The following is a 12,778-nucleotide window of genomic DNA, read 5'->3' as shown; positions in this document are numbered from 1 at the left end:
CAATAAGGTTTCTTCATAAATCTATGCATTTTATAATCTGTACCTTCTTAAAGATGGCCGGTATGGATGGTGACTTTTTGTCATCGTCTCCAGCGCTCTGCAGTCTCTGATCTACAGAAACACATTCAGATTAACATTTACACACATTATCAACTGCTGATATTTAATAATTCAATATATCGTGATAATGAACATGCACAATATTGATATCATGGACACTTCAAAAAACAGCCAATAGCTATCTTTTATTAAGTGCTTTTTTTTTTTTTTAGAAATTATCAGATTGCATTTAAAGTTGAAGGCTTTATTGTTCAGCTTAATAGCTCAAACATGAACATTTTCAGTTCATCCATGTTTAAATATTGATGGAAAATTCTGTGACTATTTCAGGGGTGCCCAAACTTTTCCTTATAAAGGGCCAAAAAGCAACTGTGATTGAGGGCTGTGTGCATACCAAAGGTAAATCAAGCTGCACTCTCAGAAATAAAGGTGCTGGAGCTGTCACTGGGGCGGTATATCTTTTCAAAAGGTACATATTTGTACCTGAAAGGTCCATAATGGTACCTCAAAGGTACTTTTTAGGTACATTTAGGTACTAATATGCACCTTTCAGGTACCACTGTGGACTATTTGAGTACAAATATGAATCCTTTAAAAAGGTACTGCCCCAGTGACAGCATCCGAACCTTTATTTCTGAGAGTGTGTATTATATAAAAGTTCTTGTCAGCTTAGTCCATTTAATGATCCGGGGTTGCCACAGCAGAATGAACCGCCAACTTATCCAGCACATTTTTTGCGCAGCGGATGCCCTTCTAGCTGCGTAAAAAAAATGTGCTGGATAAGTTGCCGGTTCATTCCGCTGTGGCGACCTCGGATTAATTAAGAGACTAAGCAGACGAGAAAATTAATGAATTCAGCCGCAACCCATCTCTGGGAAACATTCACACACACTCACACACTAAGGACAATTTAGCCTACCCAATTCACCTGTACCGCATGTCTTTGGACTGTGGGGGAAAACAGAGCAGCCGGAGGAAACCCACGCAAACACAGGGAGAACATGCAAACTCCACACAGAAATGCCAACTGACCCAGCCGAGGCTCTAACCTGCGACCCAACGACCTTCTTGCTATGAAACGGCAGCACTACCTACTGCGCCACTGCCTGCATCAAAGTTGCCATGGGTAATTAATAATATGTTAAAATAATTATAAATCCTTGCTTTATATTAACTAATGCAGTATTTTTGTTAAATATTTATAACAGTAAAAACCAAAACATTTATAACAGTGTGGAGTTCAATTGCGAATGCACGAGTCAAGCTGTTTTTGCCTTGATTTGATGTCTCGCTGATGTCTTCAGCATTGTTTTCTGTCCATAGATTGGTAGTATTTACAGTATTTTTAAAAAATCTGATTAATTTACAACATTTAATTGAAACATTTAATTTTAGTTCGCTTTTTTTTGTAGCTCAGCATAAATAACAATCAAAAAAAGCAATGTTATATTAGAAATGAGGATCTCAGTTAAAGGCATTAGCCCCAACCGTCTCATCAGTCTCTTCTCGGACTGGATGGTGGGCCAAATCAAAGGTTATCACAGGCCAAAGTTGTTGTAAATTAGCACTGTGTACCAAGGTTTCGAAAGTTAGCATTCGTTTATTTAACTAAACTCACACATAAGTAACAACAAAAGCTTTAATTAATCTCAGCTAGTGTTCATTTCTTGGTCTAATAACACTATAAATCATAAATGTAATCTGATTACTCATGATTATTAAATGCAGAGTTAGCAAAGAACTCTGGCCCAGATTTGGCATAAAGCTGGCACAGTAGGTGTTCATCCAGCACTGGCACACAGCATGTGGGCCAAACATGGCCCTGGTTTGGCAGAGGTGGCACTGTCTTAAGACGGCACACAAGACTTGGGCCAGATATCAAATATAGTATTTGGACCGGATGTTAAAAATTTAAACGTGGGTCATGTAAGTTTGGTGTACCATGACCCACATAGCAAACGTTTTCGGGCCCAGCTCTGGGCCAAACAAAAGGTTTTCCCTCGGCCCAAGTACCATAAAGAATGACGGTCCTGAAGTGGCCCATAACTGGATTAAAGACAATGGCCACACATGGGCCATAACCGGCCTGAATCTCAGGCAGTTTATCACCCTTAACTGGCCCTGAACTGGGCCAAAACAGGTTTATTATTGGTACCCATTCTCAACTATAACCCAAGAAGCAAAGAATTCTGACACAGATTTGGCATAAATCTGGCACAGCAGGCATTCGTCTGGCACTGGCATACAGCATGTGGGCCAAACATGACCCGGATTTGGCAGAGGTGGTACTGTATTTAAGGCGACACACAATACTTGGGCCAGATATCAAATGTAGTATTTGGCCCAGATGCTAACAATGGATATGTGGGCCATGTTAGTTTGGCCTACTTTGACCCACATTTAAAATACATTTTTATTATTTTTGAATAAAGGAAAAAAAATCTACCAATCGGGTCGAATTGAGAAAAAGCACACCTATAGCGTACCTAAATGACAAGGCTTTATGGGTTTATCGATTTCATTGCAGTCGTGACGCATCAACATATCTGGCCCAGTTCAGGCCCAGTTATGGGTTATTAAGTTGGCTGAGATTTGGCCCAGATATGGTCCATGTTTGGCCCTTGTCTGGAAGCCAGACTTGGTCCAGTCATGTACCGTAATTCACTGCAGCATGTGGGCCAAGCAACAGCTGGTTGTGTGGGCCAGAGCTGGGCCAGAGATATTTTGCTATGTGGGAAGCTTATACTTTTATACTTTAACCAGAAACTCCAAAAACTGAGCCATAACCCAGCCTAATATTATTTAATGTGAACAATGGCTACACTGATCTGGGCCACACACCTCCCATCCACAACTGGCCCAAATCTAGTTTGCCGTCACGCATGCAGTGCCATCATTGCCATGCATGGCCCACATTCAGCTGACATTATGCATGCCAGTGCTGGCAACACACCTTCAGTGCTATAATGAGGCCACATTTGGTCCAAGTCCGTTTGTGATGTGGGGACCCACTTTTAAAATACATTTGAATTATTTTTGAGTTAAAAAAAACACAATTCTACCAGTCAGGTCGCTTCGAGAAAAAGCACGCCTAAAGCGAAATGCTTCATGGGTTTATCAAATTCATTGCAGTCATGACACACCAACATATTTGGCCCAGTTCAGGCTCAGTAATGGATTGTTAACTTGGCTGAGACTTGGCCCAGATATGGTCCATGTTTGGCCCCTGTATGGAAGCCAGACTTGGTCCAGTCATGTGCCGTAATTCATTGTATTGCATGTGGACCAAGCAAAAACTGATTGAGTGGGCCAGATCTGGGCCAGAGAAATGTTGCTATGTGGGTAGAGTTTAGAATTATATTTTTTAAACTAATTTCAACGTAGAACCTGTAATAAATCTGTCCTTTTCTCACTGTTGATTTTAATCAGTTAACTAACATTTAATGATGAGATTTTATTTAAAACATAGTACTGTATAATGTTGAAGTTTTGGCTTTAAAATAGTGCAAATGAAGTGCTTAGCAATGCATATATCTTTTTTGAAGCTTAGGTCAATATCGTGACAACACAGAATAGTTAATCATGATAAAAGCTTCAGCAATTAATCACAACAAGAAATCTGACACCGTTATAAGCCTACATCTGATGCAAATAATGTACTGTATGTGAATCACTGTAAGCAACATTACCTTTCTTTAACAGATCCATCTTATTCTCTTCATCCTCGGGTGGTTTATTCTGCCGACTCTCCTGGTAGTGCTGATAAAACTCCTGCAGGACGCAAACAGCTTTAAATCAAGCTTGAAATCAAACACATTCAGTCTTTTCCAGATCTGAAGATCTCACCAGTTTGGGAAGGACAACATATGAAGCGATGGCGAGGGAAATAACAGCACACGCTGTGATGAAATATCCAAACGCACTGTCATGTAACTCAGAACCACCTGAAAGAGACAACAACACATTACAGTCCATCATAATAGCAAATATTCAATCTATAAAGGGTCAGATAACCCAAAAATTAACATTCATCATTTATTCACATTCTAAATTGACAGCATTAGCAAAATAGACTTAAGCACAAAACTGGAATATTGCTGAAAATATTGCAGAAAACGTAATTCAAGATTGATATATATATATATACACACACACACACACACACACAGACACACACACACAGACAACAGTTATGCCTGGTTCTTGAATCTGATTGGCTGAAAGCCATGCGATATTTTGCCTTAACATCAAAGGCCTCTTCACACTTCCCTCTGTGTATTACTCCGCCCACTTACAGCCAGCAACAAGCAGAGACGCCACAGTTTGACGAATATTCTTGCTGTTAGACAACAAAATGTACTTTTGAGGCTTTTTTAGTCGAGAAAGTAGTTGTTTAGATTGCAACTAGGCAGTTCATTTGTAATAATAGTGCCTATTTTAAATATTTACAATTTCTGAGAGAGCTCATCGGCGGTCATTAGCCTGCCTTAGTGTAATAGACCAAAGACGTTTGACGTTGTCTATCCACAAGATGACGCCAGGACCGCATAATAAGCCCTTGCTTAGATTAAAACTGTTGTGTGTTCTCTTGAGCGCGAATAAGAAGCTGAAAAACGGAAGCGTCAAGGTTTTTAAGGTGGACCGGATAGAGTCAATAAGAAGCTGCGAATAAGAAACTGGATTCGCCCTCGTTCCTCCTTATCGCAAACACAACAGCAGTCTGGTAGTTTTATAAGGTTTCTTATTGTGATATTTTAACGGCCGCTTAATGTTTGATATGCATTGTGTATAAATGTCGACTTTAAGAGGACTATTCCTGTGGTTGTTTTATCTTTGAGATGTAAGCACGCATGTATGGGAGCTCAGTTCATTTCAATAATGTAACATTTTATTTTGCGACGGATGTTTGAGTGTCTTTTTTTAATCCTTTTTCCTACTCTTTGTCATTGACTGGCTTGTATGTAGTCGACAGCACTTAGGAGAAATGCATAAAGGCCAATATGAAGAGTGAAATAGTTTCTGCCTCCTTTTTATACCATAAAGTGTCCGGGTAAACGCTGGGACACCTGGCACCCGTCACAATACCGACGGCAACAGAGAAATACTGTAGACTGTAATAGACTGTAGGGTGAAAGCTCTGTAGACTGATGGCATTTCATGTCACGTTCAGCCTTATAATCTTAAAATGTGAGCAAAATCAGCTGTTTTGTCTTGACTTTAGAGATTAGATTAGTAAATAAGTAACGGCTTCTGCTGTTCTGATGTCAGCTGCAGATGTGAATGAATTTCAAAAGAAAGTAGTTCCTCATACAAAAGGGTTTAAGACTCTCCATGTTTAATTTTCTTTTTTTATATACACGTTTTTGCCGTTAAACTGTTGTATAAGATTTTATAAAACTGATATTCCTCAATATTTAGATTATTTTGGGATCTCTCAGATTTCATGCTTTCATGTAGTTGTATATATATCAGCCAGCTAACGTCCTAACAGGATTGCATGTAATGTACTTGTAATGTAGCATGTCTGTGTTGTGTTTGTGCTGTATTTCAGACTCACTGGCGATGGCGCAGATCATGGAGAAAGCAGCGAATGTTCCAGCAAGTCCCTGTCCGCTCATGATGGGTGTCGTGTATGAAGCCGGTAAAAGACCAGCCATACCAAACAGACTCCCCTGAAGAACCGCTCCGAATGCTGGGAAACACACACAAACACACATTAACACACACACATCATATATAACAATGGAAAACACATCCTGCTTCTGTTAAAACTAGTACTGGGCAAAGATTAGTCTTGATTAATCATAATCTAAAATAAAAGTTTGTTTTGACATAATATACAGTTAAAGTCAGAATGATTAATCCTTCTGAATTATTAGTCCCTCTGTAGATGTTTCCTCAATTTCTGTTTAACAGAGAGAAGATTTTTTAAAACACATTTCTAATCATAATAGTTTTAATAACTCATCTCTAATAACTGATTTATTTTCTCTTTGTCATGATGACAGCACATAATATTTGACTAGATTTTCTTTGAGGTACTAGTATTCAGCTTAAAGTGACATTCAAAGGCTTAACAAGGTTAATTAGGGTAAAGTAATTAGGCAAGTCATTATATAACAGTGGTTTGTTCTGGAGACAAAAATTGCCTAAGGGGGCTAACAATTCATTTATTCATTTTCTTCCGGTTTTCCAGATCTGGGTCACAAGGGCAGCAGAAGAAGAGAACCTCAGACCTCCTTCTCCCCTGACACTTCCTCCAGTTCCTCCGTTCCTTTGGGGGATCCTGTGGCATTCCCAGGCCAGCCAAGAGACATAGTCCCTCCAGAGTGTCCTGGGTCTTCCATGAGGCCTCCTCCCGGTGGGACATGCCTGGAACACCTCCCTAGGTAGGCATCCAGGAGGCATTGGAAACAGATGCCCGAGCCACCTCAGCTGACTTCTCTCGATGTGAAGGAGCAGCGGCTCTACTCTGAGCTCCTTCCAGGTGACAGAGCTCTTCCCCCTTTCTATAAGGTGCGCCCTGCCACCCTGCGAAGAAACTCAATTCAGCCGCTTGTATCTGAGATCTTGTCCTTTCAGTCATGACCCAAAGCTCAGGAGCATAGGTGAGAATAGGAACGTAGATTAACTGGTAAATCGAGAGCTTTGCCTTTCGCATTACTGCTGCCGCTGCACCAATCCGCCTGTCAATCTCACGCTACATCTTTTCCTCACTTGTGAACAAAACCCCAAGAACTCCACCTGGGGTGAGGATTTCCTCCAACCTGTAGATAACAAACCACCTTTTTCCAGTGGAACACCATGGCTTTGGACTTGGAGGTGCTGATTCTCATCCCGGCTGCATCACACTTGATGGCAAACCACCCCAGTGCATGCTGAAAGTCCATGTTCGATGAAGCCAACGTGGTTGGAATGAAATCCTGAGGTCCCCAAACTGGACCCCCTCTGGCCCAAAGCTGTGCATAGAAATTCTGTCCATATAAATTATGAACAGAATTGGGGACAAAGGGCAGTCCAACATGCACTGGGAACAAGTCTGACTTATTGCCGGCAATGCGAACCAAACTCCTGCTCTGTTCATACCCTTAACAGAGCGCCTCGACCCCATACTCCCATTGCACCCTCCACAGAATGTCATGAGGGGCACGGTTGAATGTCTTCTCCAAGTCCACAAAACACATGTGGACTGGTTGGGTCCCATAAACCCTTAAGCGTGATCCTAAGAGCTATATTGTTGGGGGCTAATACCCTGGTAAGGTCTCCCAAGGCAAAAAGGTCTTGGGTGACACGTCAGAGTAAGTGCAGTTCAAAAATGGTGAGGACTGTAACTTCACCTGGTAATGTGCAGATGGGGCCCCACCCTGGAGCCAGGCATGATGTTGGGGCTCGAATGCGAGCAACTGGTGGCTTAATCCTATGGAACCCGGCCGGGTCAGCCGAAAGAAGCGACATGGGACCATTCTCCTGCAAGCCCATAAGAGGCCGGTGCATTGTGGTCAAAGGTTAGGACCAGGACAACCCGATCATCAAGCACAGAAACTAGGGCTAATAACCCTGCCCTTAAAATAATTTAAAACAATTAAAAGCTGCTTTTATTCTAGTCGAAATAAAACAAATCAGACTTTCTCCAGAGGAAAAAATATTATAGGATATACTGTGAAAATTTCCTGAATCTGTTCAACATCATTTGGGAAATATTTAAAAAAGGAAAATAAATTCACAGGAGAGTGACTTGCCTAATTACTATATCTTGTCTATTTAACCATGTTAAGCCTTTAAGCTGAATACAGTGGTCAGAAGCTTACAGTTAATGAAGATGATTTTAACCATGGTGACAATGAAGAACGGCAGCGGCTCTAAATGTATTTTCACCAAGATGGCCGTCAGTAAAAACACCAGCAGGATCAGCGTCAGGCTGCCTGCGATGCGGATCTTCTGAGGAATCCTGCAGATTTAAATCACATATTTAAGAATTCAACACCAAATCAAAAAATAAATCATTCAAATATGATTTTATACATAACATTTTGTATTTTTAGGTTTTATTGATTTACTTTAAAGAATTTGTTGGTTTAAATTCTATGAAAATAAAGACACAATGCGGTAAGTAAACACAGTGTGTCAATAGAAATAAACAGAAACACATTCATTCATTCATTTTCCTTCGGCATAGTCCCTTTATTCATCAGGGGTTGCCACAGCGGAATGAACCGCCAACTATTCCAGCATGTTTTGCACAGCAGATGACCTTTCAGCTGCATCCCAGTACTGGGAAACACCTATTTACACACACACTCATACACTACGGCCAATTTAGTTCACCTATAGCGCATGTGACAATAATGTGAGAGTGTATGGGTGTTTCCCACTACTGGGTTGCAGCTGGAAGGGCATCCGCTGCGTAAAACATATGCTGGAATATTTGGCGGTTCATTCTGCTGTGGCGACCCCTGATGAATAAGGGACTAAGCCGAAGGAAAATGAATGTATGATTGATTCTGACCTCTGGTGAAGGATAGAGTTGAGGCAGGTAAAGACCAGCAGAGGAACCATCGCACACAGAGTCATCACATTATTAAACTTGGCCTGTAGGACGCTGCGAGAGTCTTCTTCTGTGCTGTTCATTGATGCATTGTTCATTGCGGTTAAAGGGTCTGCAAGACGACTGGTGAAGTACTGACGGATAAAACACACACATACAATAATGATGATCTACATCCTCTGTGTTTGTGTTGGTTTCCAGCACATTTATCAGATCATTCACAAATCCATTTACATTTACTCAAGGCACAATAAATGCAGTTTGTGCATAAAGGCAACTACATATTTTGTGAAATTTACAATGACATAAATAACAACATAAAATTGAAACCTTTTTTTATTCTGACACCCCACCCACCAGTACCCAAAATAAATAAATAAATGATAAATTAGTAATGTTATTATTATTATTTTATTTTCATTCTTAATCTAAAAAATATATTTGATTTTATATAAATATAATATATTATATTCATTTATTAATACATAATTCAATAAACATTTATATATATATATATATATATATATATATATATATATATATATATATATATATATATATATATATATATATATATATATATATATATATATATATATAATATATATATATACACATACCCTCACTGGCCACATTATTAGGTACACCTTACATGGCATGCTATCCTGCTGGAAGTAGCCATCAGAAGATGGAGACACTGTGGTCATAAAGGGATGGACATGGTCAGCAACAATACTCAGGTAGGCTGTGGCGTTGACATGATGCTCAGTTGGTACTAATGGACCCAAAGTGTGCCAAGAAAATCTCCCCCACACCATTACACCACCACCACCAGCCTGAACCGCTGATACAAGGCAGGATGGATCCATGTTTTCATGCTGTTGATGCCTAATTCTGACCCGACCATCCGAATGTGTCAGCAGAAATGGAGACTCATCAGAGCAGGCAACGTTTCTCCAATCTTCTATTGTCCAGTTTTGGTGAGGCTGTGTGAATTGTAGCCTCAGTTTCCTGTTCTGAGCTGACAGGAGTGGCACACGGTGTGCTCTTCTGCTGCTGTAGCCCATCCGCCTCAAGGTTGGACGTGTTGTGTGTTCAGAGATGCTCTTCTGCAGAGCTCGGTTGTAACGAGTGCTTATTTGAGTTACTGTTGCCTTTCTATCAGCTGGAACCAGTCTGGCCATTCTCCTCTGACCTCTGGCATCAACAAGGCATTTGCGCTCACAGAACTGCCACTCACTGGATATTTCGTCTTTTTCAGACCATTCTCTTTACACCCTAGAGATGGTTGTGCGTGAAAATCCCAGTAGATCAGCAGTTCCTGAAACGCTAAGACCAGCCCGTCTGGCAGCAACAACCTTGCCATGTTCAAAGTCACTTAAATACCCTTTCTTTCCCATTCTGATGCTCAGTTTGAACTGCAGCAGATCCTCTTGACCTTGTCTACATGCCTAAATGCATTGAGTTGCTGCCATGTGATTGGCTGATTAGAAATATGCGTTAACGAGCAGTTGTACAGGTGTACCTAATAAAGTGGCCGGTTAGTATAATGCATGGCTGTTTTTAAATTTTAAAGAACGTTTTTAATGAAATTTTAATGAAAGGTTTAAAAACGTGCTACAATGATAAAACAAAGCACACTTTTGTATGGTGTAGGCAGCACAAGAGAGACTCTGTCGTTTATCACGCAAAATAATGAAAATAAAACAACAATAACAAAAAATATATGCGGCTCATGAGGTGTTTTTTTACCATGGTGGCGGTCATGAAGAAATTCCAGGGAAGCAGCGTTCCCAATCCCAGCATGAAGAAAATCAGCCAGACGCCATTATACCTGACAGACAGAGGAAAAGTGGAGTGTTTTGAACACAATCAGATGAACACATCACTGTCCTGGATCTCAGAAAGAGTTGATGTTGACTAGAACATGCCGCTACACAACCGCATTTACCCAGATAACGGGAGAATGTCTGCCAGATTAAAGTTATGAACAAATGTTTGTACGCATCTACAACATGTAACATTTCATCACTTTTCTATCTCTAATGTTGGAACAGTTCGTAACAAAACAAAAACATCAAATTCTATTTCCTAGGCTTTCTCTGACATATTAAACTATAGGTCTCAAACTGGATTCCTGGAGGGCCGCAGCTCTGCACAGTTTTGCTCCATCCCTAATCAAACACAGCTGATCAAACTAATCAAGGTGTTCGAGACTATAGAGACTATTAAGCAGGTGTGAGTTGGAGCTGGTTGGATACAGAGCTGCGGCCCTCCAGGAATTGAGTTTAAGAGCACTGGATTAAACGAATGTTTAAATGTTTACAATAATGCAGGAATAATTATTTACTGTAACGAAATATCTTTAATTAAACCATTGTCACACACAATTAAATATGTATATATGCCATATATGTGTGTTTGAGTGTACTCTTAGGGTGCTTTCACATCTGTAGTTTCATTTGGTCCGGACCAAGGGTAATAAATGAGACACTAGCCCCTTTCACACATACAGACCTTAGGTTGTATGTGTGAACAGGTCCTTTTTGAAAATACCGGTAAATTCGTTCTGGCTATTTTCCGGAAAGAGAAGTTGTAACATTACCGGCAATTTGCCGGAATGCTGCGCTGTGTGAATACAGAAGGAATATTTCCGGAATAAGCGCGTGCACGTCTAGAACGTGCTGACGTAAGACTTCTGCTTTAGCCATTCAAAACAGTCAGACGCATTTACGTCCGCGCGGTTTATGAGAATAAAAGCCTTTGAATATTTTTCCAGACACATTTAGCTGCTAGAAGTTAGTCAGATCACGTTTATATGTTCTTCTTGATGCCAACTGTGTAAATAATCATCGATGAGATGCTTATGATAAGCCGTTGTTTGTTTACCTTCAAGCTTTGCGTGTGCCCATGAAACAGCCTGTGAGCGCCTGCACACGCACATATTATGAACATCTCGACATGCGAAAGTGATCCTGCGAAAGTTGTTCACAATATTGATCATCCACAGAGTTTGTAATTTAGTCAAATGTTTACAAATACAAGCGCAGCCGTTTAAAGCTCATTTGTGGTGAATGATGTCAGAATTTACAGGTATTTTGGAATGGATGTGTGAATGCTCTTTTCTGGAAAAATTCCGTAACGTCCTCGCCTGTGTGAACAGCGCTTTTTTGAATATACCGGTAAAGTCGTTCCGTAAATTTTCCGGATATTTACCGGTATCACTGTGTGAAAGGGGCTATTATCGGCATTTTGCCGGAATGCTGCGCTGTGTGAATGCAGAAGGAAGATTGCCGTAATAAGCGCGTGCACGTCTAGAACGTGCTGACGTGAGACACCTGCTTTAGCCAATCACAACAGTCAGACGCATTCACGTGCGCGCGGTTTATGAGAATAAAAGCCTTTGAATATTTTTTCCAGACACCTTTAGCTGCTAGATGTTAGTCAGATAATGTTTCTATGTTCCTTCTTAATGCTGTGTAAATAATTATCGATAAAATGTTTATGATAATCCGTTGTTTGTTTACCTTCAAGCTTTGCGTGTGCCCGTGAGCGCCCATAGCACCAGCACACACACATATCATGAACATCTCGACATGCGAGAGTGTTCCTCTATATGTTTTCATTGGAGTTGTACTCAATACTGATCCATCCGAAGAGTTTGTGATGTAGTCAAATGTTTACAAACACAAGCGCAGCCGTTTAGAGGTCATTTCTGGTTAATGATGTCAGAATTTTCCGGCATTTGGTGTGTGGATGTGTGAATGCTCTTTTCCGGAAAAATTCCGTAACGTCCTCGCCTGTGTGAACAGCGCTTTTTTGAATATACCGGTAAAGTCGTTCCGGAAATTTTCCGGATATTTACCGGTATCACTGTGTGAAAGGGGCTATAGTTGCATTTTCTGCCGTCTTTGGGTTGTTTTCACACCACACTGCTGGCTTTGGTCCGAACCAGTTGAAACGAACCAAAATGCAGTCATCTGACAAAATCCACATCTCTCATTGGCCAGATGTTGTTGAACATATTTCCTAAACTGCTTATTGATTGGTCAGAATTCACGTGCGGGAAAATGCCAATGAACTCACGCAAGTAAACAAAACAAAAAAATTTTGTTTTTACTCTGGAGGGACGACTGCGCTGGCTGATTGTATCCCTGCTTTAGACAAACTGTA

At 40.6% G+C, this 12,778-nt stretch overlaps 2 protein-coding genes across 4 annotated transcripts in view; both read right to left on the bottom strand.

The window, feature by feature from the left end:
- traf3ip2b (TRAF3 interacting protein 2b) overlaps positions 1-12,778 on the bottom strand; it is an 872,991-nt gene that overhangs the window by 703,898 nt on the left and 156,315 nt on the right. The gene's annotated exons all lie outside the window — the stretch shown is intronic.
- The window catches only part of slc29a1b (solute carrier family 29 member 1b), a 39,879-nt gene that overhangs the window by 13,178 nt on the left and 13,923 nt on the right, over positions 1-12,778 (bottom strand). For both annotated transcript variants that reach the window (XM_087274285.1, XM_087274286.1), the window contains exons 3-9: positions 10,358-10,439; positions 8,567-8,739; positions 7,869-8,008; positions 5,618-5,752; positions 3,907-4,004; positions 3,750-3,831; positions 44-111 (exon numbers count right to left, since the gene is read on the bottom strand). In XM_087274285.1, the coding sequence (XP_087130411.1) occupies positions 44-111; positions 3,750-3,831; positions 3,907-4,004; positions 5,618-5,752; positions 7,869-8,008; positions 8,567-8,739; positions 10,358-10,439 (778 nt within the window). The remainder of the gene's footprint in view (positions 1-43; positions 112-3,749; positions 3,832-3,906; positions 4,005-5,617; positions 5,753-7,868; positions 8,009-8,566; positions 8,740-10,357; positions 10,440-12,778) is intronic.

The sequence above is a fragment of the Danio rerio genome, chromosome 11 (assembly GCF_052040795.2).
Source record: "Danio rerio strain M-AB ecotype USA chromosome 11, GRCz13ab, whole genome shotgun sequence".
Classification (NCBI taxonomy): Eukaryota; Metazoa; Chordata; class Actinopteri; order Cypriniformes; family Danionidae; genus Danio; species Danio rerio.
Note: the sequence above shows the minus strand (reverse complement) of the source record. Positions and strands in the feature narration are given on the sequence as shown.